The sequence below is a fragment of the Laccaria bicolor genome, genomic scaffold (assembly GCF_000143565.1).
Source record: "Laccaria bicolor S238N-H82 LACBIscaffold_7 genomic scaffold, whole genome shotgun sequence".
Classification (NCBI taxonomy): Eukaryota; Fungi; Basidiomycota; class Agaricomycetes; order Agaricales; family Hydnangiaceae; genus Laccaria; species Laccaria bicolor.
The window spans coordinates 241,180-263,388 of record NW_001889878.1 but is presented as its reverse complement, the minus strand read 5'-3'; the positions used below and the strand labels follow the sequence as shown (position 1 = coordinate 263,388).

The following is a 22,209-nucleotide window of genomic DNA, read 5'->3' as shown; positions in this document are numbered from 1 at the left end:
ATACGATCGATATCTATAAATCTCGCGTATGTGGGTGGGTTGGAAATTTCGTTTGCCTTCTACATGTTCTAGAAGTCGCCTAGAAATAATATTTTAGACTTCCCTCTGCTTCTTACTGACCCATAATCGACACTGTTTTGGTTCTCCTTCTACAAATCGGGGGTGCCTTGCGATCAAACACCAGGCTACGAAGACGAATTTGGGAGGTGCTCATTTCAAGCTCATTTAGTGCTTATACGTTGATTGAAGCTCTGTTGAGTAAGCAACCCCTGAGGTGTCTACGTCAAACGGTGGGATTGGATTTACTGAAGAGGGGTGTTGACTGTTGTACGTTTACTCAGATAATTCCTAATGCCATCTTCAGAGGACTTCCTACATCTTATCTAAAGATGACCGTGCAAGAAATACCTTATTGTATTCTGGCACGATAAGAGTGTTTGCTGCCTCATTTCTTATTTGCAAGACATCTTACGTTCTGCCTCGTTCTGCTCCTCAACCAAAAGTAGCGAGCCCTTGCCTTGTTTTTATCAGGCCCGAGGCGCTGTTAGTAATGTTACCCTCAAGCACGTCGTTGACACATTACGAAACTACCACGATTGGCACATTTACCGTATCTCTTCTAGTTACTCGACGTCAAAGGTCTCATTAAACAGAATTCGATGGTTAATCGTTCTTGGCAGGTCTACGTAGAGTGACGATATCGACGTGTGGCAGGCGCGGGGAAGAGGCGGGCGTCAGAAGTCATAATCGAGGCACATGAGAGCTGTCATTCTGGATTCACAAAATAAAGTCAAGTGCAAAAGAGGACAAACCTCGGATTTGGATTTCGCAGTCAGCGAAGATCCGATCCTGATTATGGGTCAGGTTCAGGCTGGTTCTGTTAGCGCCCTCCGCTCTTGCCCCGCTTGTTGATCATGATCATGAAAAAAATTCGGAAAGCACCGCGCTGCGGTTTGGCTGAACCAATATCCTGACGTTTTCCTTCGTATGAGATTAATAGGCCTAGGGTTGTGATTCTTTTTTCCTTTTCTCTTTCTGTTTTTTTTTTTGTGAAACCTACGCGACGACCTTTGTGAGGTTCTGGCCCCACGTCGGCCCGCTGAGTAAAACAAACCTCGCGACGGGCTTCCTTCAAAAAAATTATTTCCTTTAGAGGTTAGAAAAGATTCATTGAGGAGTTCGTCGGCGGAGCAGTTGATTGGATATTTGTGAACTTTTCGAATGGTGTATGAATCCGCAGATAAAATTCCCGGCATATCAGCTTGATGCCCAAAATTCGGATGGAGGGAATCTGGAAGTCAAATCTGTCAGGCTTCTTCTCTAGAATAAATCGTCATACCTCAGAGGTAAGAACTGGTTAAAATATATTTCTCAAGGTTGTCAAGAGAAATATCAGCCGAGGAGTTGGGTTGATCAAACAAGCTGCGAAAATGTACACAATCCGCCAGAGTGATCAAGGGATAGTCACCAACATCAATGCATCAAGCGTCAAGTTGCAGTGGGTCGTGGACGAGATCTATAAGTAACTTTTGCTCATTAGTGATAATCTTGACTACAATTTAGTCAATCTTATCTGGCTTTGAATATTTTCCAGTCATCCGACTCGCGTTGAACCTTGAACTCTCGAGACGGAATGTTTCTTATGTGATGCCTGGCTAACAAGACGCGGTAGCCATACTTACACATCGCGGAGGAGTAGTATATATTGCTGAATCGTGTTTAACGACAGAGCAGGAACGAAGAGTGTCGTGTGAGTAGTTACTTCTGATTTTGTGTGTTTCAAGTTGTTTGCAATCTGTGAGAAGACATGTCAGCGCCCACATCGTTGAAGACGCCGTCTCAGTGTAGTTGGACGAGAAAAACCTACTTGGCGCCTGACCTTTTCAGTGATTGGGCAAAACTGCCGAGGCGTAGCGTAAGTAGTTGAGCGCAAGTTGCATTGTGTAACAGAATTCCCACGAGCATATGCATGGATTCGGAAACGCGACCGGTCTAGGGGCCTCCCATCATCCATCGTGAAACGACATAGCTCTACCCTGGCTTCCAGCACTCAAAAATGTTGCGAGCGTCAAAACCTAGAAACTATCTCGAAGGCAAGGCTGTGAACAATCCTGTGTGTTTGAAGTAAGTTATGAGTCGTTCCCCTTGTCAAGTTGTATCTGATCAAGGCGTAGTCCCAACTGACTACCATCGGCTATGATCACATGGATCATATCACATGTAGCTCTTGATGCAGTTCTGAGTTATGGACACTTGGAGTATTCCATTTTCAATATTTCGGCTCTCTGGAGGAAGTTCGTTCGGAAAATGAGTCGCTCAGGTCCGTGATACCCATGCCCATGCGGCACTGCACATTTTTGCTGAACCGCGCTGACCCAGCTGTAGATAGGCGCCAGAACCAGGGCGTTCAATCGCAAACTGGTGCGCTAGCTTTTGTGATAGATCACACACATCAACAAACACATTGAATGATGAGGCATTTGTAACAAACTACTGTTGCCGTCTATGCGGAAACTTGATCTCGAGTGAGCTTTGCATTGGTAGATCCTTCATTTCTAAACTCACAATTATCCAGCGTTCACGCTCAAATACCTTGTCTTGTTCTCAAGGTACCACCTTTCACCTTATTACCATCTTCCCATGTCGGCGCTTTCATCCTTCATATCGACTTACAAACCTGGGCGGAAGACAAACCTAAAGGCAGCTCTACGATCACCATTTGGCAAGCGACGTTATGATCCCACATCCTCAGCACCCCATCCTTTCGCTGCTCCAGATGTTATTGATATCAATCACAATGCTCCCTCCGAACGACGGCCGTCCTCATTAGACTTTTTTGATCCAAATATTCCTTCACCAGATGCTGAGGGACGGGTAGTTTATGGCAGGAACGACTCGTTTCCACCTGTGAAACTCGAGCTTGACTTGAGCCCTGAACCACTGGGCGATTGGTTTTCGGGATTTCCTCAAACTCCAGAAGCGAGCGCCGGCGGTCTTCAGAACAACGGAGAAGGCTCGAGCGCTGGGAGAACGCAGACTACGGAAAATGGGACGCTAAAGGATGGGATTAAGGAAGAAGACGAGGATGAAGAGGGGATGGAGCTGGCGAGTTCATCAGAGGACGTAATTGCCAACCTTGAGGCTATGGACGTAAGGCCATGTTCTTATGATGAGACCTCACACTCACGTTTTCTTGAAGGCCTCGAGTTTTGGAAAGCTCAGCAGATGGGAGGTGTGTAGAACGATAATTCAAGGTGGCATGCCGCTGACGTCAGTGAACAGGAAACACAAACAATATCGCCGTCCAAGAGGTCACCCCCTACTCCAATTAAAATACCCAACCCCGCAGCTTCGCAAGTTGCAAATCTCCATGTTTTGCGTTCAAACGACAGCTACTTACAAGGGCATTCAAGGCCTCTGTCTGAAATGTCTTCTCCGACTTCGTCTGCCGTATCAGGGACCACTCTAGCGCGTCAGTTAATGGGAAATGGATTTGTCCTTTCCAATGATAACCGATCTTCACGGTACCGTAGTGGGGCTACTGGCCTCACACGATCCGATTCTGCCACCCTCCCTAAGGGGGAACACGCCTTCTTGAGGGACGGCTCATTTTCGCTGGGCCCGGATGCCCCCCCAATTCCTGAAAACGCAGAGTCCTCCTATGTACCTCCTAAAACACCTCGCAACTCGGAGTCGCGTAGTCAGAAGCGGAAGTTCTATTTAAAGAGGCGCTCGAGCACAGGAAGCCTCTACTCGAAGGCGAGTCAACCTGATTATGATGCGTTACCGGCCTCTCCTCCTCTTCCCCGCTCCAACAGTGTCGTTTTGAGTCCCGGGTTGGAGATGGAACTTGGGCTTATATACGACAGGTCGCCTATCCCTGAGTCACCTTTGCTTCCTCCGGCAGACGGAGGAGAACCTCAGGACGATCAGACTAAGTCGAACTGTCACTCAGTCAAAGTTGAAGAGCCGCAAGTTGTCCGACCGGATTCAACCATCATGTCTCCAGGGAACCACCACCTGTCACCGCCTCTCTCTCCAGAAGGGGGACCACCGTCATCCAAGCACCTTGATGATGTGTTGGACTACTACTCTTTACCAGAAAGCAAGGAAGAAGCCCACGGTTTCAAGCCCGTATTCACGCCAATTACAGAGGAATCTCTCTCCCAGCTCTCGCCTCCCCTCCCCTACCGAAATGATAGACGTGATTCGCAGAGGGGTCCACCACCTGTCGGCGCTCGTAGTCCACTAAACTTTCGTCGTAAGTCGAGCGTTACCCCGTCGAGTATCGGGAAATTGATCGTTTTTCTAGCTCGAGGTCTTCCTCGACGGCCATCTGATCCATGGCCGACTTTCAGGAGTTCATCCCTTGGGACTGTCGGTGAGAGGCCACACTCGATTCAGGTAGGTTGTTTACCATCATGAAAGTTGAAAGATGGAGTCTCAACTGAGATGATTTTTAGATGCCTTCGTCTGGGCCTTCTGTGGGCGACTCCCGTGCCACTGACAAATCCCAAAACAACACATCCTCTTCATCTTCCATCATATCCGATTTCCGAGCACCTCTCGCACCTCTCTCACCCCTTGCACCACCACCATTGAGCAAGGTGTTCAATCGTCAACGGTCTGGTAGCGCACCAGGTCCTATTAGCGTGGCAAGGGATCTAAATCCTTACAAGATTGCTGTTTCCCTAAGACCTAACATTCCTGATGCGTCTCATAGCGCTGAGGAGCATGTTAATGTCCCACAAACATTTCCAGTGACTCCAGACGGGTTTAGTCCGATATGGTCACCTCTTCCATGCGGTGCTTCTCACGCCCCAAGCAATACTAACGAGTTGGAGTATACCCCCGCTCTGATCGGCAATACGCCACAATCAGCCGTCATTCCTGGGCTAACCAATGCCGTACCTAATCTCGCTCAGCAAATCATACTGACGCGTGCAGGGAGTAATGCAAGGCATTCCAGACAAGCCAGCCTAAGTCGCAGCGGCTCTGAGCTGCACGCAAGATCTTCCTCTCCACAATCCCTAGTTGACGAACTCCCTCCAAAGAATGAGCCCGCCTCACGGAAGGGAAGCGTTGACAGACTTGGTGCGCCAAAGCGCTCCCTTCCTCCGTCGCCAAATCCCCCAATCCTCCCAACACTTACTCCAGGGACTGGGAGTTCCGTATCTCTTACGCCATCTGAAAATCATGTTAGCAGATCACCCAGCTACACCTCGGCTGCTTCGCATTCGCGATCTCAAATCAACCATTCACACAGCGCTTCTAGCCTGCAAGATGACGCGTCATTCAAATCATGGAAGAAATCTTTGCCCCTAATCCCTCCATCTCCAGGACACGCTCCCCCTGTGCCGGAAGAAAATATCTTGGAAGAGAACGTTGCCAGCAGTTCTAGAGCCAGAGTACCACCCGCTTTACGTCTTCATACGCAGCCCACCCCTTCAAAATCAGAGCTCGCAGAGGTTCTCAGCGACCTCGAAGACGGATCACCTGAACCTCTAGTAACAAATTTTCCGCTTGTTGCACCGCCAACACCTCTTCAATATCCAGCCAGAAACCCGGCCGGACGAGGCGAAGTCCCTTCACTAGGAGCACCGCCGCCCTATTATTCCGTGTATGATCATCGCTCATATGATCCGGCACCGAATACTGGCAGTTCAGGAGGTGGACGAAAAGAGCTGTCCTTTGGAGGTCGGCCGCCCTCCCTTGGAGCATCACACAACTCTTGGGCATCGAGTAACAGCAGCGATGCGCTCCATCTTGCACGAGAATCGTCGAGTGGCAGTCGGAGAACGAGGACGAGGCCACCACTGCCAGCTGGACCTCGTAGACCAAGTCAGACGTCCGGGTTCTCACCATTCGCAATGACGTTTGCAGGCAACAGAACTCGTTCGGGCTCGGTAACGTCGATTGGCAGCAATAGTGTGTTTTCTGGGGGAAGACGACCTCAGCCAACCCAACGACCTGCAGCACCGGTCTTTTCTCCCAAGTTTCAGACTCCCCCACCTAAATATCGGGGTCTTACGATGGAACATGCAAAGTGGACATTCACGTCTGCAGAACTTCAAGCTATTGTTTCCAAAGCTATCAAACAATCTGCAGAAGCATCATCTATTCGACTTCTGCGTGAGGAAATTCTGGACAATGAGATACCAAAGGAGATGCGTCGTTTGGAGATTCATAAAACCGAAGTCAAAAACCAGTACAAGATTCTGACAAGGCGACGTGCTTCGTTGCTGGAGACTCTTACGGCGTACCTCGGTGGAAGAGACCAGGATGATGCCAACTTTGCACTTAGTGTCGTCGAGGAAGTGAAAGACCTTGACGCAACGCTTGATAAGCTTGCAGAAGAGCTCCACGCAACTGACCAACAGATGGCCCAGCTGGACTCTCTATGTCAGACTCACTCCTCTAGCGCCTTGTCCATGGCTTTGCGGAAGCTCAACTCCAGCTTCTTGAAGCAAGTTGCCGAGAACCAGGTTCTCAAGTCCAAGATAGAAACCCTTACAGCAGAGAGAGACGAGGCATGGAAACAGGCCGAAGCTGTTGCCAACGACTTTGACCACCTTAACAATCAGCCGACTTCTCCGTCCTCGAAACGGTCCAGCAGGGTGTCCGCAGTGAGGAAGTCGAGCATCCGAGTATCTAAAGCTGGTCTCCGCTCTTCAAACCAACGGCTAAGCCAGCGTTCGTCGATTGGTAGTGTTGGTTGGTTGAGTTCAGCACCTTCGACTTCGCGGAGTCCCATGTATCGACAAAGCATACCACCTGTTCCTCCTATACCCCACCGTCGACCTGCTGGGATTTTGACTGATATACCACTAATGAGCCCCATGGTAAGTACCACACCTTTCTTTATAAAGGCTACCGTGCTCAACCCGATGTGCAGTCAACGTCAACCGAGGGAATTACGCCCAACACAGGTACTCGGGCACTAGTTCAAGCCCAGGATGATCTCTACCACATGCTCGGCATCACATTTACAGAACGAGGGTTTCGTAGATCTCGATCTGCTACTGATCTACTGGGTGATTTTGAATTTGCCGCTTCAGCTCGTCCTCGTTCCCCTCGAAGTCGACCACCTGGGTCTGCTGGCCGGCGTTCTTCTTTCCCTGGAGAGTCAGCTTTGGCAGAAGCGCACAACACACTGAATGTTGATGTGGGTTTTTTTCAGTCGATCTCTTTGAAATCATCCTGCTGACCTTTCATCTCAGCGGAACGCTATGCTAGCCACGCTGGAGTTGCTATCAGGACCATCATCATGAAGGACACCGTCATTTCGTCGATATAACTTATATGTTTATTATTTACTTCACTGCTATCACTAAGAGCTGTAATGGGACTGGCCATAAAATGAGTACCCATAAGTTATAACGATAAATTCATACAGCGACAGCAGGGTAAAGAACAACAGTTGACAGCTAACACAGTAAGTAATGAATGAATCAGGCAGAGGTCGTCGAGGAAAAATAATAGTAAAAATCGTTGAAAACCATCTAATGCCGAACCCGTTTTCTCCGGACCTGTATCTCCGGAGTACCTTCCTCCTCTTCCGAAGGCGCATCATCACCCGTAGTGACGCCGTTGGGTATATTCCCAAGTTCTTCCTCATCGTCCGCTCTCGGACGCTTCCTAGAGCTTTGAGGTGTGGGTGTCACAGCAACAGGAATCGGGATATCATTATCTTCGGTATCTGAAGCAGCAGGAGTTGACATTGTAGGTGACCTAGACCTCACTGGTGTTTTTGGAGTAGCTGACGAAGGGGGTTTTTGAGGGGACTGTGACTTTTGTTTGTTGATGGGCCTAATAGGGCGAGGTTTCGGTTTTGGTTTTGGAGTGACTGGCTCAGGTTCAGGTTCGTCTTTATCATCATCACGATGTGGTGATGATGGATCTGGGTTGGCTCGCGTTGGTCTTCGAGACTTGGGCTTGGGACGAGGAGGTGACGCTTCGTCGGCGTGTTCGCCTTCACTTCCTTCCTCATCACTTGTGATGGCAGCGGCGCTTTTCACACCTTGGCCTGTCTTTTTGGATTTCGAGCCTGATGTTGAATGATGAGCATGAGAAACAGAAGTGATGGAAAAGAAGGACAGACGTTTCTCTTTAGACATTATCGCTGACAAACGTTTTTCATAAGCGCGTTGAGGTTCCCAAGCTTTGGAGGAGGATGAAACCTCCACCTTTGCCTGAGCCAGTATCTGGTCCATGTGCGCTTTACTACGTTAAACCAATGAGTCTACGTTTGCACCAATATTCCAAAGAAGAAAACCAACATTCTAAGAGCATCTCGACTTTGAATGATAGAGAACAAAGGCACCATGACTTTGAAAAACATGACAGCCATCTTGAGCCCCTTCTTATTCTTGTTATTCTCATAAGCAGCCAACTTTTTTCCAATCCAGTTGAGCAACTGTGTATGAATCTGGACGATATACTGGCTGTCCAGGCGTCGGACGATCGAGAGCTGGCTCCCACGGATCGCGAAAGAGCTCGAAAGAAGCTTGGCTAAGAGCAGGGCATTTGATTCGTCGTGTACCACGCCGTCCAGCACGAGGGTGTACGCCTGAAAATGTACGTTGTTAATAAACATTCGAACAGTGTCTCAGTGAGTGGCTTGACGGACGGACCTCTTGTAATGCCTGGGTAACGACGGTGATGACAATCTCCGCGTTATCTTTCATCATCCCTTCTTCTCTGAGAATCTCAACAATGACTTTAGAACACGTATCGAACGCCAATCCCAGGCGACCATAATGAGCGAGAACGATCGCCCCATGCTGGACATTGACAGCACCAGCTCGAATGGCTCTCAAGAACGTCGACATGACGTCAATGAAGAGATATTCTTGTTCAAGCAACGCCTGGAACCCTTTGTTCTCTGAAATACAACAACCGTCAGCTTCAGTATGAATGATTAGAATCAGACTCACCTTCCGTCCGCGGTTTCTTAACCTTCTTAACCTTCTTCTCCTTCTCCTTGTTCCCCACTTTCTCTCCTTCCTCATCACTACTCCCCGCAGATCCATCACCATCCTCCTCACCGTCCTCTTGTCCCTCCAAAAACTCCGCGTATCGTTCAATCTCAGCTTGAACATACCCAGCACACCTATACTGGATCTCATCATCCAGCGAAAGGGCCACAGAAGCAAGAGGTAAAGGCGAGCCGTCCGCAGCGAGGGATTGGGCATCGGAGAAGAGGACGTGTAGGTCTAGGAGGTGTTTGAAGGCCTGTCGTCGCAGTGATATCATTGAGATTAGGAATGAAGGAGAGAAGGAAGGAGAGGGAAACGTACGGCTCGCTTGACACCTTCAACAGTGTTGGACTGCGTCCCCACAGCGTACTCTACAAGCTTTTCAAGTAGACTGTCTCGTTCTTCCACCAGCGTCTCTTTATACCGGACTTCTTCTGGAGTAGGGTCATTATCCACCGTAAGTCCCTTGCTCTTCCAAATAATATGGAGCGTCAACACATGAAGCGCTTGCTCGATCATCTAATGATAATAATATCCAAATGAGTCAATGTCAATCGAAAGAAAGAAGAAGAAACTCACCGTTTCCTCTTCCTTATACCCCAACCGCCCCCTCTCAACAAGCGCACTCAAAATATCCCACGCACTACTCTGCTTCCCACCCTCATCTTCCTCAATCCACGCCGTCATATTCCTCATCCCAGCCAACACTGTCAGCCGTGTACAAAACGCAGTCAAAGCCAACACCTCGTCCTCACTAAACGTCGCCACTTCGATCTCTTCCCTCCCTGCCACGGTATCCCGTAGCGAAGAAGATAATTCGTCTTCTAATTCGAGAATCTTGGTGCTGTTGGTGTTGGAGAGGCTGGTTGCGTCCATGAAGTGACGGATGGAGGCCATGCCGTGCGAGAGGACGGTTACGGAGGAGTGGGATGTGAATTGTTTGATGACGTCGTCCCAGAGGCTGCTGTATGCCTGCGATAAAAGTGTCAGAATGGATATAGGAATACGAAGGAAGAGGAAAAGAGACAGACAGCTATCATTCTCATCTCGAGATACAGGTCCAAGTTCATGAGTGTTGGCATTAGTAGAACCTCTGCAATCCTATTTCGATCGGTTTGGTGCTTGATGAAAAGGCGGGGAAGGCCTTTGATCAAAGCACGAGTTATATCATTTGTTACATTTTCTTCTTCTCCCTGTGAAGTTCCCCTTATCAACACCGAGTAGAAAAGAAGAGCAACACGACCACCAACCTTCTTAGCACCCGAAGACTCAGCCTTGGCACGGCGCAAAGCAGCAACCAACACCTGAAGCAAAACACTCTCCTCAACCTCCTCCAACCTCCAAATACTATCCACCACAACCTCATCACCGCTCTTCTTCCCATTCGCTCGTGCTCTAGGCGTAGGCCGTCCATCATCATCATTACCCTCCCCCCCAACAGCAGAGTGATCCAAAAGAAGCAAATCCAAAAGGCCCTCCCAATCACTTATCGGCTCAACCTCATCCCACAGTGCCTCAACGGCCAACGCGATCCTACCCTGCTGTTCCGCGCCAACGAGCGCAACGACCTCTTTCCTCCTATTTCCACGACGTGAAGTGCCGTTAACGCCTTCCCCACCACCGTCCGACCCATCCTCTTCATCATCCACAAGTTTATCAAGCACCTTGCCCCACTTTACAAGGAGCGAAGCAAGAGCCTTGACGCCCGCACGCGTCGTATCCTCTACGCTGGGCTTCCCCCGCCCAACCAACCGTTCCTCCACCACCTCCTCCCAAACCCCTCTCACAAACTGGCTAACAACCCTCCGGACCTTGTGCTCCTCGTCAAACACCAACAAACACAATTTCTCGCGCTCCTCTTCCTCGAGGAGCGAATGACTATCCAGGGATCCAAGAACCTGGATAACAGCAACGCGCACAGAAAGTTCCGTGTCGCTCGTGGCCATCTCGAGGAGACGCGGCTTGAAGCGTTCGGTGAAGTGGCTTAGGGACGCGATGTAGTCTGCTTGGTCGTAGACACCCGCGAGGGCTTTGACGGCTTCGACGCGGACGAGGGTGTGGGAGTCTGAGAGGACCCAGCCGACATAGCGGAGGTAGGAGGCGTCAAGGAAGTGTCCTGGGTATTTCCTGAACCACAACCCGATGGCACGAACGCATTCCGCTCGGATGTTTGGGTCGAGGTCTCGGTATCGATGGACGAACACGCTGGGTATCATAAATTTAAGTGATGGGCGAACGGAATGTATACTCGACTCACCCATCGACAAATTCCTTAAGGAACTCGGCAAGCTTCGTTCTTCGCTCTCTAATTTCCTGAGCTTTGCCTTCAAGTTCCTTATCGCGCGCGTTACCGCCCTTCTTCCCCGATTTCCGCTTCTTCTCGCCTTCCCGCTGGCGGCCTACGACCTCTGCCTCCTTCTCAACAGCCGCAGCGACGTCGCAGAGCGCAGTCTCCACTTCAAGCGCCACCACCGTGGCTGTATGCCTGAAACTCCGAATCTGAGACGAGGACATTGCGATGACCCATGCTTGAAGAGTAGCCATCATATCGGACGAGTAGAGCGCCCCTAGCTCGGCGGACGAGGCGATGAGGCGCTCGATGAACTCTGAGAGGGACTTGCGGAACTTTTTGAATACGGGGAGTTTGGATGTTAGTGGGTATACAGGGGAGTTGTCCTATGTCTCATTTATAAGGAGGATTGGGGAGAAAGACTTGGAGGTTACGACCGTACCTGTTTCAGAGATTCTGTGAAATTGTCGAGGCTGTCGACAACACCGTCGTAATCGAGTGCTTCATCTGCGTTTAGCGTATCGTTGCACCCACACGCGCGTAAGACGAGGTTGATAAGTTCAGCTTGGGCAGCAGCCGGCGATTGTTCCAACGATTCGAGAAAGTCTTCCGCGGTAGATTGCAGTGCGGCTGCGGGATCCATAATAGCATCTACACCCCACACATTATCAGAGACCAGCGAAAAATAAAGATGGTGGTGCGCACTAAATAGCGGGTTATCCGCAGAGATTTTAGTGTCTTTCGCGACTTGCGCTGCGTCATACGCGTCATCTCCTTCTTTTGCCTTGCGTCCCCTGCGGCCCATGGTCTTGGGTTGACCCTTGTTAGTGCGCGGTTTCTTCGCGGCAGGGGCGCCCTTGGATTTAGGTGAGACTTTGGCCTTGCCCTTCCTAGTGGCTTTTGATTTCGGGGCATCAGGGTCATCGGCATCGTCGTGGTCGTCCTGACCGTGTTCTTGTGCGTCTTCCCCGTCGGTTACTCCTGCGGCATCGTTCTCGGTATCGCTGCCCTGGCGTTTCCGCTTCCTGTTGGTAGATGTGCTCGCTTCTGTGATTGGTGGAGTGAGGGGTGGTGGTGGTGTGAGCATAAGAGGTGCTGACCTGCTGCAAAATAATTTACAGATCTCTTGTCTCGCTGTGAGCGACGAGGAACCGGGGTTGTGGTTGTAGGAGAATCGGACATGTTGTGGTTGCGTGACAAGTCGCGTCGCGTAACAAGCGCTTGAGTCACACTGCCAATTTTGGTAATAGCTACCGCCATTGTCTTTCGGTCAAAGTGTGATTGCAATCTATGTATGATACAAGTCCATAACTAGGAAACTAGGAACAATATCGACGTGCCGCAGTACTCTATTATCAGTCCTCATAACAAAGCTCTATGATTATCTATCTCCATCATCAAAGTCCTCAACAAGCAGGCACAGTCAAAGGTATTTTCACAGTCGTCTTGAACAAAACCATCAGCAGTGAAGGCTACATCCATTCGCACTCGCACTCACCGCCAATCCCGAGAGGCTCGTCTCCTTATACTTAACGCTCATATCCGCAGCAGTCAGCCGCATCGCTTCGATAGCCTCGTCAAGAGTGACACTATACACCCCGTGGCTCGCCATGGACAGCTGTGCAGCTGTAACGGCTTTCACGGCTGGAATTCAAAGAGAAAAGTCTACTTCAATGCCAAGGTCGCAATGACTGTCTACGTACCTCCAAGACTATTTCTCTCCTAGGACAAGCAACAGAAGTGAGCATGGCAAAGAATCAGAGCCTGATCAATGGCGCTTACAATACATGGAACCTGGACAAGTCCATCAATGGGGTCGCATGTCAACCCCAAGTTATGTTCTAATCAAATAATCGTCAAAAGCAGAAACTCGAATACACAGGGAACCCTCACCTATTCCAATTTCCGCAGCCTACACAAAAGTCAAAAACACACCAAGTGAAAGCGAGAAACTAACCTGAAGAACAGTCTCCGGCGACGCTAAAACCGAAATAACGTTGAGATAGAATATCGTCACCAAAGCTAAAGGTTCATTACCTCCCATACAAGCAGCGAAACCCGCGCTGGCCATGGAACAAGCAACTGTGAAGATTTTCAACCTCTCCTCACTGATACTCAGACATCAACACCGAGTCATACCTCCAACCTCAGCCTGACATCCACCTTCCGCAGCAGAGATCGTACTACCCCGTTTAAACAGCATGCCAACCGCCTAAAAAGCGTATTCAGAACGTCAACAAATAAATATTGCATGCACCCACCGCAGCGGTCAAAAGGAACGTCTCAATATTCTTCTCTTGATCATCGCTCACGAACTATCAAACAATCATCACAAGCTCGCAACAACAAAAAACCCAAACACACCTCTAGGATATACTTCAACACAGCAGGTATCACCCCCGCAGCCCCATTCGTCGGAGACGTCACTATACGTCCGCCAGCTGCGTTGACCTCATTAACAGCAATGGCGTAGCAGGAGAGAAAGTCCATGGCGGGTATCACTGTTTTCCTCTAAGCCGTAATCAGCATCAGCACACGAATGAGAAAAGGGAGGTTGCTTACGGGTGGCATTGGTAAAATCGCGTGGTCGAAAGACCCTATGACTCTCGTTGCCCGACTAGCTGGCGGTAGTGAAGAGGCTTTATCAACGTTACCCTCACTCTCTTCAGAGTCGGCTTCTGGAGAGGCAATAGCCCCTGGTGTCCATCCAGACTCGATAGCGGGGAGGTCGGAAGATGATATGCCAGGGTAAAATCTGGAAGTCGACATCTAAGCACGACGCTCACAAACGAAACGACTGGCGTACTTACCCGCGCATCAGCCGCCTGTAAAGCATCGGAGCACGTCTCCTCAGGCCCAAGCGACCTGGTAGTGTCCTTTCGTTGGTAGTTACGCCTGTACGTATGCATTCATCCATGACTTGCCAGATGCGCATGAGCTTATGGTCAGCAATAAGCTGCAAGGAACAATTTCAGAGGAAAGGTCTTTCTACCTTGTTATAGATGTCCTCGTCTGTATATCCAAAGTATTTCTGTGAACATGTTAGAATCGGATAATCTGAGGTTTGTGTAGACCGACCTCGTTGTCATGTACGATCTGAGCAATTGTCATCTATGAAAAAGAGGTCAATAAAAGTTGCATGGAGGAAAAGCTTGAGGAACTTACATTATGTTTCTTCGTCAACGCCAAGAGGGTATTGCCGGTATCAAACGGATATGGAGGCTGACCCTCGTTTTCCTCGACCTTGTCTAGATCCGCGTTGTCTTCCTTATCAAAAGGCTCTTCTCCAAGCGAAAGAGGGAGATAAGCAGGTTCAGCTACAGAGTGGCTCTGATGCAACCTGGCACCATGAACCATCTTCTTATCAACTCCTTTATAGAACAAATTTTCGTCCACTAAAACAACAAATAAGCAAGTCTTCATCGACATTGTGGTTGTGGTATATCACACACCTTTCGTCTTCTCATTGACTACAAACCCTCCTCCAACGCTAAAGTACTCATTAGTCGCAAGCAAATCGCCGTCCTCCCCAAAACAGCTAAAACGCATGCCATTGGGGTGGGTCTTGAGGACCTGGTCCCAGCGCCAGAGCATATCGCGATCCATGTCGTACGTGATACGGTGATGGCCGCCGAGAAGGAGTGTTTTGTTCCGAAGGATGGTTTCGTAGCGGGACGGGATAGTTCCGGTGTCGATGGTTTCTGGGTCGGAGCCTGCGGAACAGTGAGCAAGGTGTTGAGGAGAGAGTGGGAAGCTGACCTTCTAATCCGAGTAGGATAGCTTGAGGGGTATGATGTCTGTAAAGAATTACTGTGGACGAGCCGAGGGGTTTAAGTCACTTTTGAGACGTACCCTTTACCTGAAAGGTTGAAAATACGGTCAAAAAGCTGAATCTGTTACCTACAGAGTGAAACGTACCAGTTGCAGCAAGGGAGCCGTATCTATGAGTCGTTAGATCCGAGAAGGCTCTTGCTGGAAGGAAACACTCACAAATTAATCTTGACCGTTTTGACCTACATAACAGGTATAATCGTGTCAGGAGGATGTAAACAATGTCGCGTTGGAACGTACTTTCTCTAAAAGATTCAATTCCTGAAGATCCGCTATGAATATCTTGCCAGCTCGCATAGGCCCCACGGTGTGGGAGGACGAAGGGCCAACTACGCAACGGTTTGTCAGTGGTTCAACATAGCGCAGCTGGCGACGTACCTCCGATACTGAAGAGGTCAAAAGTCGAGATGACAGCATGCTCCGGAACGTTGCGCTTGACAGGTTCCTCCGGGGTCGCCTTTAGCCTGGACGCCACGTTGATCGTATATCGAGCCTTTGGTGCATTTCTGAAGCGCCTTGCGAGTACAAACGATAACGATGACCTCGATAAGGTGAGCATCCGACGTTGGACGCAATGAACGGTGCAAAGAAGTTCCGTGATCACATGGTAAGGGTTCATGTATCACATGACCAAAATATGCTTATTGTGACGGATGTGACCCTTGCGTCCTTTGGCAACTCTTATGGCAAGCCTCGTCTCTCCAAAACCTGTATCGTATATGCAGCATACCAGCAATCCGTATTCCTACGGACGAGGCCACTCAAACTACTCAGAGACACCACCGCTCGCTTCAGTGTCCCTCGCTTCAGCACCAGGGTTGGCCCACCCAGTTCCTCACCAGCCGGTGGGCCAATTCATGACCAATGCCCCCGTTCAAGAGGACGGGAAAATATACGGGCTGGTCATTGAGTTGATGGACCCCAATACGAGGGAGGGCGCGTTGCTTGAGCTGAGCAAGAAGAGAGAGCAGTATGATGACCTTGCCCTTGTTCTATGGCATTCCTTTGGTGCGTAATCAACTTTGCCTCTCGTTCGAGCCCGGCTGTTTACACTTCAAGTGCAGGAATCATGCCCGCTCTTCTGCAAGAAATTGTCTCCGTCTATCCTTTGCTCTCACCGCCAAACCTCACCGCCCACGTCTCGAACCGCGTCTGCAACGCCCTCGCTCTTTTGCAATGTGTTGCGTCACATTCAGAGACCCGTCAACTTTTCTTGAATGGTGAATCCATCTTTACTTGTGCACCTAAAGATCTCCTAACCCCTTTTAAAGCCCACATACCTCTCTTTCTATATCCTTTCTTGAATACAACATCAAAAACACGCCCCTTTGAATACCTCCGTCTTACTTCTCTGGGAGTTATAGGCGCGCTTGTAAAAGTCAGCGCACCTCTCTCCCTTTCTTTCTCGCTGCACACTAACTAACGTCCAATCCTATCCTAGCAAAACGACAATAATACTGTAATCCACTTCTTGTTATCCACGGAAATAATCCCCCTCTGCCTCCGCATCATGGAGACTGGATCGGAACTCTCAAAAACGGTCGCTATCTTTATCGTTCAAAAGATTCTTTTGGACGAGACGGGCCTGACGTATATCTGCCACACGTACGAGCGGTTCTACGCCGTCGGCACCGTCCTCAGCAACATGGTCAACCAACTCGTCGAGACGCAAGCTGTGAGGCTTTTGAAGCATGTTGTGCGCTGTTATCTCCGGCTGAGTGATAACCTGCGGTATGTCATGTCTGCGCATTCTGGCGTGGTTGTTCTGATGATCGTTAACAGGGCTCGTGAAGCTTTGCGGGCATGTCTGCCGGAACCGCTGCGTGACCAGACTTTCAATACCCTATTGAAGGTAAGTGAGAGTTGGCATCACTCTCTCAACGTAAGCTGATATGAGTTCGGGTTTCAGGGCGACATGGTCACCAAACGCTGCCTTACGACGCTTCTGAATAATCTCAACGAACCGTAACTGTGATGATTTCCTACCACGGACATTATTTGCTCGCTCACATATCCAACATTTGTTATTTTGCATGGTAGAAAGATTAAAGTTGTACAATCATCTAAAATGTATTATTCGTTGTGCTGGGAGCCCACCACATCAAGAGACTTCGGCCGAAACACTCTCAATCTAAGCACACAAGGACGATCTCCTCGTCCCTTTGTCTTCATCACATTATATTGCGATTATAGTAATACAATGCAGAGTTCTAAGATCATAAGTGTGAGGTAGATATCCATCTGAGGCGAGGATACTCCGTGGGTCCATGCAAAAAGTAGGTAGTAATACGGCGAAGCGCGCGTGTCAATAGTTGGGCGCGGGCGTTCAGTGGGCCTACTGATTTCCGTGTGTGCAGAGTGATGGGTCTATACTCGCAGCACACACGTCGAGCGCGCCCGCTAGAGTCACATATAGACTATGGTTGCTCTCTGCGTACGTGCTAACGGCTAATGGAATTTTCTAACGCAAGAGACACCAAGCGTAAGCGCAAACGGTAGCATTATCACATAAAAGTTGTACGCACAGCTTGAGGAGACGGGTTCTGTAACCAATGAAATATTTCACTGCAGTCCGTCCGAAGCCTTGACCACACAGCCAGAAACAAGCTCAAACCCGACTCGAATGTTAGGATATCATCAGAGACCAGGGTTGCGAGGGTTGTTTGAACACCCGAAAGGAAGTCTTTTCCCGAATGACGGAGCTGTGCGGCGTATTGGGCGTGCGCAACCTCGTTCCGCTTTCCTGAAAGTTGCGAGATAAGCATGTTTGCGGGTTGTTTGGCGTTTGGTTGCAACAGAGACTTACTCTCCAGTCCTTCATAGGCCCTTGTTACACTGGCCAGGTCATCGGCTAATGGCTAGCCAGAGTAATAAAAAAAATCAGCAGGAGAACCATTGTGAAGAAAGAAAAAATCTCACTAATCGCTGATGCGTGATTTTTGACCTTCCGGGTCTTCGACCAGAACCCACGACTATACGAAACGTCGAAAAAACAATATGCGATACATCAGGGTTGGAAATTTCGCCGTTCTACAGCATAAAGCACGCGTGTGAGTTTGTGATTGGCGGTGAAACGGGTGGGTGGGTGATAATAATCACCGAAATGCACAACCTTGACGACGTATGAAGTAAATAAAACCGTTTCCGTAACACAACCGAGGATTTTCCACACTCACTGTCTGATATATCCTTCAAGTTCGGATAATCTATGTGAGAGATCAAGGATTTCTTTCTGCCCGATTGATACGTGGCTGCTGGCGAGCTTCGAAAAGTCGATATGGAATCCAAGCAGGAGGGAGCTCACGCTCATGGCACGTTCTACGAGTGACCTCGTTAACGCAGCATGTTCTGCTGATATCTGAAACGAGGGAGGGATTCGGGTTGTGAAATGGTTGTAAAAAAAATAAAGTTCTTACGGTCATGAATGATTGCAGGACTTGCATGCACTCCTCATGTGACCGTCGTGATCTCCCCTCAATATTTCGCGCAGCAAGGGGCAGAACAGAGGTACAAAACACTAGAAAGGGAAACCACATTTAGGACAATCAATCTACAGGTTTCTAAAATTATGACCCACGTTTCAGGCGTCCAGAGATGAAGCCGGCGTTGGTGCGATATTGCCATAGAAGTTCTGTAAACTCCTTCGGGTTTGCCGGTTCAGCATTTGGAGCGAGTCACGAAAAGTGTGGCGCTCACCTTGCGTATCGCGCACCACCTCGGTTTGAGAGGGGAAGTAAGCCTTTTCATGTCGATAGTATGCATCTGCTTCATGATGGCGTCGAATCTCTCCACCAAAGTGCTCATCGCCTGAGCGAGTCTCCTGCACGCGTCCTTGATATCCTCTTGAACATCTCTATCGTTGAATGCCCGTACCGCATTGGAGTATGTAATGGGTTTAGACTTTGTTATATGCGACATGTCGGGAAAAGGAGTGGGCGCAAGGAGTATGGCAGAAAGGCAGCTGTTCCCAATCCCCCTACTTATAGGTCCAAATCCCGATGGTATAGGCGTATACAGGGGAGGTGCCAAGCTTTCTATTTTCATTGAGACTCTTGATCGTTCGGCTTTAATTCTTGAGCGCCAGGCAGGCAATCACATAGCGAATGCTGTGTGAGCGCACTTTTTTTCGATGATCTGATCTGAACTGGGTATTCGGGGTGAATCGGGGGTGTCTTCCATCATGGGTCGCGAAATGGCATTACCTACCGCAGCCTACATCATGCCAGTAAGTTACTGGTGAGATCAGGGGTATGCAGGACACAAAAGATGCAGACCACATGCTGGCCCAAAATTTCACTCTGTCAAAGTACGGCAGGTTGTGCGCCCCAGAGTCATTTCAGGAACCTGACGTGCACACAAAACCATACAACATCATCCAGATCAGCTTGCAAGATCACATTTTCAGCAAGTTGTCAGTTCTTTTCCAAGTACATACAACTTCCATTCAATCGACAGCTTGCTTCCAATTTTCATTTTTGCTGCTCGGTAATTGAAAATCCCCTCCAGCTTACCCTTCTAGCCAAGCCGGCCTTCAAGGCCGCCATTTCTCAGGAGAGAGCTGCGGTTGCGTTTTGTCGCGCTTAATAATGTTATTCTAGGCTCGAGGATCCAATAACTCCCGCTACAACGCCCTATCACAGTCTACTGCCGACAGCTGCCGACACCCTAGGTTGCAGTCGGGTGCAATCGATGAAAACCCTCCAGCGAGAAACTCAATCCCTGTCCCCGTTTAATTGTCTGTTGATCTAACTCGATCATGTCATAAAAACAGAAGATCCACGCCGCCTTCAACCTAGAGTCGACCTGAACTAACTTCACCTCTTCCCTTGATTCAACTTTTGAACTGTCGGGTGGCAAGTAGGATAGGCCTTGCCGTTTTCCGAGATGAATGGCATCCACTGAGGCCTGAGGACTCGGAGCCGGGTCTGGAACAGCATGGAACGCGTATGACGTCTCACAACGCAGCCTTGGCGAGACAGCCCTCCGAGATTTAAACTTTGCGACGGATCAAATGCTTCGGAGCTGAAAGCATGCGAATGTTAAGGGTGACGCGCGAAGGCGCAAAGATTTTACAAAGTGTAGTAAGCAAACCTAGAGAAGTTCGACACTGTAGCCCGACAACGAAACGCCGATCCTAAATGAGGCACCCGTGACCGAGGGATGCCAGCTGATGCCAGGCGAGCGGTTAATGAGTAACCGGAGAACGCGTGTTAGCCTCGTGGCCGAGCCATTTCTGGAGATTCAAGTCGGCTGACCGACTTTCCAAGCTCTTGCTTCGCCATAGTGCCGCAATGGTAGAGTTTGAATGAAGATTGCAGTTCAGAGATAAATTTTAGAAAGGCAATCGGGGCCCGGAGCACAGCAGGTTGCGGGCGTAAAGGCCGACAGCGTCTATTGTATCTCCAACGCGCACGGACAGAGACGGACAGTCTTTGAAACTTTTGAGTGAACCCACAGAAACCTGGATTAAGATGAGGTCACAAAAGACCGTTCTGTGCGACATATACATGTTCTCGAGGAACGGTCAACCTGCATACGGTGAGAACTGTGGTGACGTAGTGATTGCCACATCTTGTTGAGGGTGCAAATGCCGATGGCATCGGGAATCCGAATTTTTTTGAATGCAGGGGTCAGACCAGCGACGACGTTCGAAATTTTAAGCCATGTCTGAGAGAGGGTGGTGATGAAACGAAAACATAGCTTCAAACTTGACTACCATGGTGAGATTCCCTAGAGAAGCGGATAATGTTGTAATGCGCACATATAGTGAACAAGGGTCATCGGGTTAAACCGTTGTGTTGTTGTCAAAAACTATTTCAAGATGAGCTCCATCTATTGAATATACTTGAACAGATTGGGATGAAGCGTCACGTACTCGGAACCACATTATTACATCTGCAACACGAGAATGGTCACGTCATCTCCCGGTGATTGTGTCCCGATGACGCTCTCTAGAAGGTACGTCGCCAAACACGTTTCCCCAGATGCTACTCCGGCGAGAACAATGTTCGCGGCGTCGTCGCTCGAGATGAGGTCCCACAACCCGTCTGAAGCCATGATCACAACATCTCCCGTTTCTAACGGCAGCGTGCCCACTTCGGGCGCGGCGGTAATGTAAGGGGGCGTGTGATACCCATAGAAGTATGAGTTGTATTGAGCGTTCATGCGGACTTTGTTTTTCCGTTCGATGGAAGACAGGATGTCAATGTAATTTCTGTGTTTTCTATTCCCCATGAACCCGCCACGAGGGAGCTTGTAATAGCCATCTCCAAAACCTGTGAGACATCAGTTCGTCTGGGAACTTTACAGCGTTTAAAATATGAAGACTTGCCTCGTGTGCTCATCACCTTGCCAAATAACCGTCCTGACACGATGAGCATATCTTCACCAGGGTGTTGGTGTTGCAATCTCTCCACTTCAGACACTGCTTTCGCATTGAGATCGACGGTTTGCCGAACGTTGTTTTTCGAAGGGTTATAGACGACCAGCCGACAATCACCTGCGTTCGCGAAAGATCCCAGCATAGAGTTCAAGTCAATGTCGAAAATCAAGGCTGTGCACCCCGATTTTACAACTTCAGCGTGAGCAACCCAATTTTCGGATCTGGATCGGAAGAGAGAATGATCATTTATAAAGGCGTTCAACAGGGAGTTGTCCAACTCTTCGAATAGGGTGCTATGCCTTGATGGTGGATGTTGGATAAGCTTGACGGGTAGAGTCGTACTGACGTGATGAGCAGTCGCTGTACCACCATGCCCTACAAGGGAAGGAAATTATGAGATCAGACGCCCGGGCCAAAATGGTAAAAGAGAGATACCATCATATACGCCCAAAATTAGGCGGTTAGAAGCTTGGTCGAAAGTTGTTGAGAACCGGTCCTCAATTGTGCGCTCTGTAGGTTGATACTGAACGATGTCGACGGAGATGCTGGGGGTGATTTCCAGCGTGGAGCTGACGAGCTCTTTGACGTTGGGCATACTAGACCCTATGGCGATCTGCTACACGTCTGAGTCCAGTTCAAGTCCAATTCTTTCTAGCGCCAGAGATCAACGTCAAACGAGTCCAGTACGATGGATATAACCCAGTCATAATACGTGTGTGGCGGTGACC

The 22,209-nt window shown here is 49.3% G+C and overlaps 6 protein-coding genes across 6 annotated transcripts; 2 read left to right on the top strand and 4 right to left on the bottom strand.

Annotated features, from left to right (window-relative positions):
- Positions 1 to 2,640: 2,640 nt before the first annotated feature.
- On the top strand, positions 2,641 to 7,271 carry LACBIDRAFT_316971 (uncharacterized protein; the record flags this gene model as incomplete). The annotated part of the gene is made up of 7 exons (XM_001878919.1): positions 2,641 to 3,150; positions 3,200 to 3,232; positions 3,283 to 4,261; positions 4,313 to 4,404; positions 4,464 to 6,842; positions 6,896 to 7,165; positions 7,221 to 7,271. The coding sequence occupies 7 exons, from the start codon at positions 2,641 to 2,643 to the stop codon at positions 7,269 to 7,271; spliced, it is 4,314 nt and encodes a 1,437-aa protein (XP_001878954.1).
- A 231-nt stretch (positions 7,272 to 7,502) lies between these two features.
- On the bottom strand, positions 7,503 to 12,450 carry LACBIDRAFT_316970 (uncharacterized protein; the record flags this gene model as incomplete). Its single annotated transcript, XM_001878672.1, has 12 exons — positions 7,503 to 8,047; positions 8,102 to 8,223; positions 8,280 to 8,569; positions 8,634 to 8,884; positions 8,937 to 9,234; positions 9,300 to 9,497; positions 9,558 to 9,950; positions 10,010 to 10,171; positions 10,229 to 11,183; positions 11,236 to 11,654; positions 11,711 to 12,315; positions 12,369 to 12,450. The coding sequence occupies 12 exons, from the start codon at positions 12,448 to 12,450 to the stop codon at positions 7,503 to 7,505; spliced, it is 4,320 nt and encodes a 1,439-aa protein (XP_001878707.1).
- Positions 12,451 to 12,674: 224 nt separating this feature from the next.
- On the bottom strand, positions 12,675 to 15,658 carry LACBIDRAFT_316969 (uncharacterized protein; the record flags this gene model as incomplete). Its single annotated transcript, XM_001878671.1, has 22 exons — positions 12,675 to 12,713; positions 12,767 to 12,912; positions 12,972 to 12,990; positions 13,051 to 13,109; positions 13,162 to 13,180; positions 13,226 to 13,248; positions 13,306 to 13,350; positions 13,408 to 13,480; positions 13,530 to 13,583; positions 13,633 to 13,779; positions 13,831 to 14,023; positions 14,079 to 14,206; positions 14,261 to 14,299; positions 14,347 to 14,379; positions 14,434 to 14,663; positions 14,721 to 14,981; positions 15,028 to 15,065; positions 15,121 to 15,127; positions 15,187 to 15,209; positions 15,259 to 15,281; positions 15,340 to 15,428; positions 15,478 to 15,658. The coding sequence occupies 22 exons, from the start codon at positions 15,656 to 15,658 to the stop codon at positions 12,675 to 12,677; spliced, it is 1,869 nt and encodes a 622-aa protein (XP_001878706.1).
- A 298-nt stretch (positions 15,659 to 15,956) lies between these two features.
- Positions 15,957 to 17,202, top strand: LACBIDRAFT_189645 (uncharacterized protein; the record flags this gene model as incomplete). The annotated part of the gene is made up of 6 exons (XM_001878918.1): positions 15,957 to 16,107; positions 16,164 to 16,319; positions 16,371 to 16,477; positions 16,541 to 16,830; positions 16,882 to 16,951; positions 17,009 to 17,202. The coding sequence occupies 6 exons, from the start codon at positions 15,957 to 15,959 to the stop codon at positions 17,066 to 17,068; spliced, it is 834 nt and encodes a 277-aa protein (XP_001878953.1). The 3' UTR covers positions 17,069 to 17,202.
- An 84-nt stretch (positions 17,203 to 17,286) lies between these two features.
- On the bottom strand, positions 17,287 to 19,017 carry LACBIDRAFT_293545 (uncharacterized protein; the record flags this gene model as incomplete). The annotated part of the gene is given in 10 exon segments (XM_001878670.1): positions 17,287 to 17,466; positions 17,486 to 17,560; positions 17,625 to 17,842; positions 17,906 to 17,957; positions 18,019 to 18,129; positions 18,199 to 18,211; positions 18,276 to 18,305; positions 18,404 to 18,616; positions 18,677 to 18,740; positions 18,796 to 19,017. 6 exon segments carry the CDS (start codon positions 19,015 to 19,017, stop codon positions 18,072 to 18,074), a joined length of 600 nt encoding a protein of 199 aa, XP_001878705.1. The 3' UTR covers positions 17,287 to 17,466; positions 17,486 to 17,560; positions 17,625 to 17,842; positions 17,906 to 17,957; positions 18,019 to 18,071.
- A 1,971-nt stretch (positions 19,018 to 20,988) lies between these two features.
- LACBIDRAFT_316965 (uncharacterized protein) lies at positions 20,989 to 22,076 on the bottom strand (the record flags this gene model as incomplete). The annotated part of the gene is made up of 3 exons (XM_001878669.1): positions 20,989 to 21,374; positions 21,431 to 21,856; positions 21,917 to 22,076. 3 exons carry the CDS (start codon positions 22,074 to 22,076, stop codon positions 20,989 to 20,991), a joined length of 972 nt encoding a protein of 323 aa, XP_001878704.1.
- Positions 22,077 to 22,209: the final 133 nt, after the last annotated feature.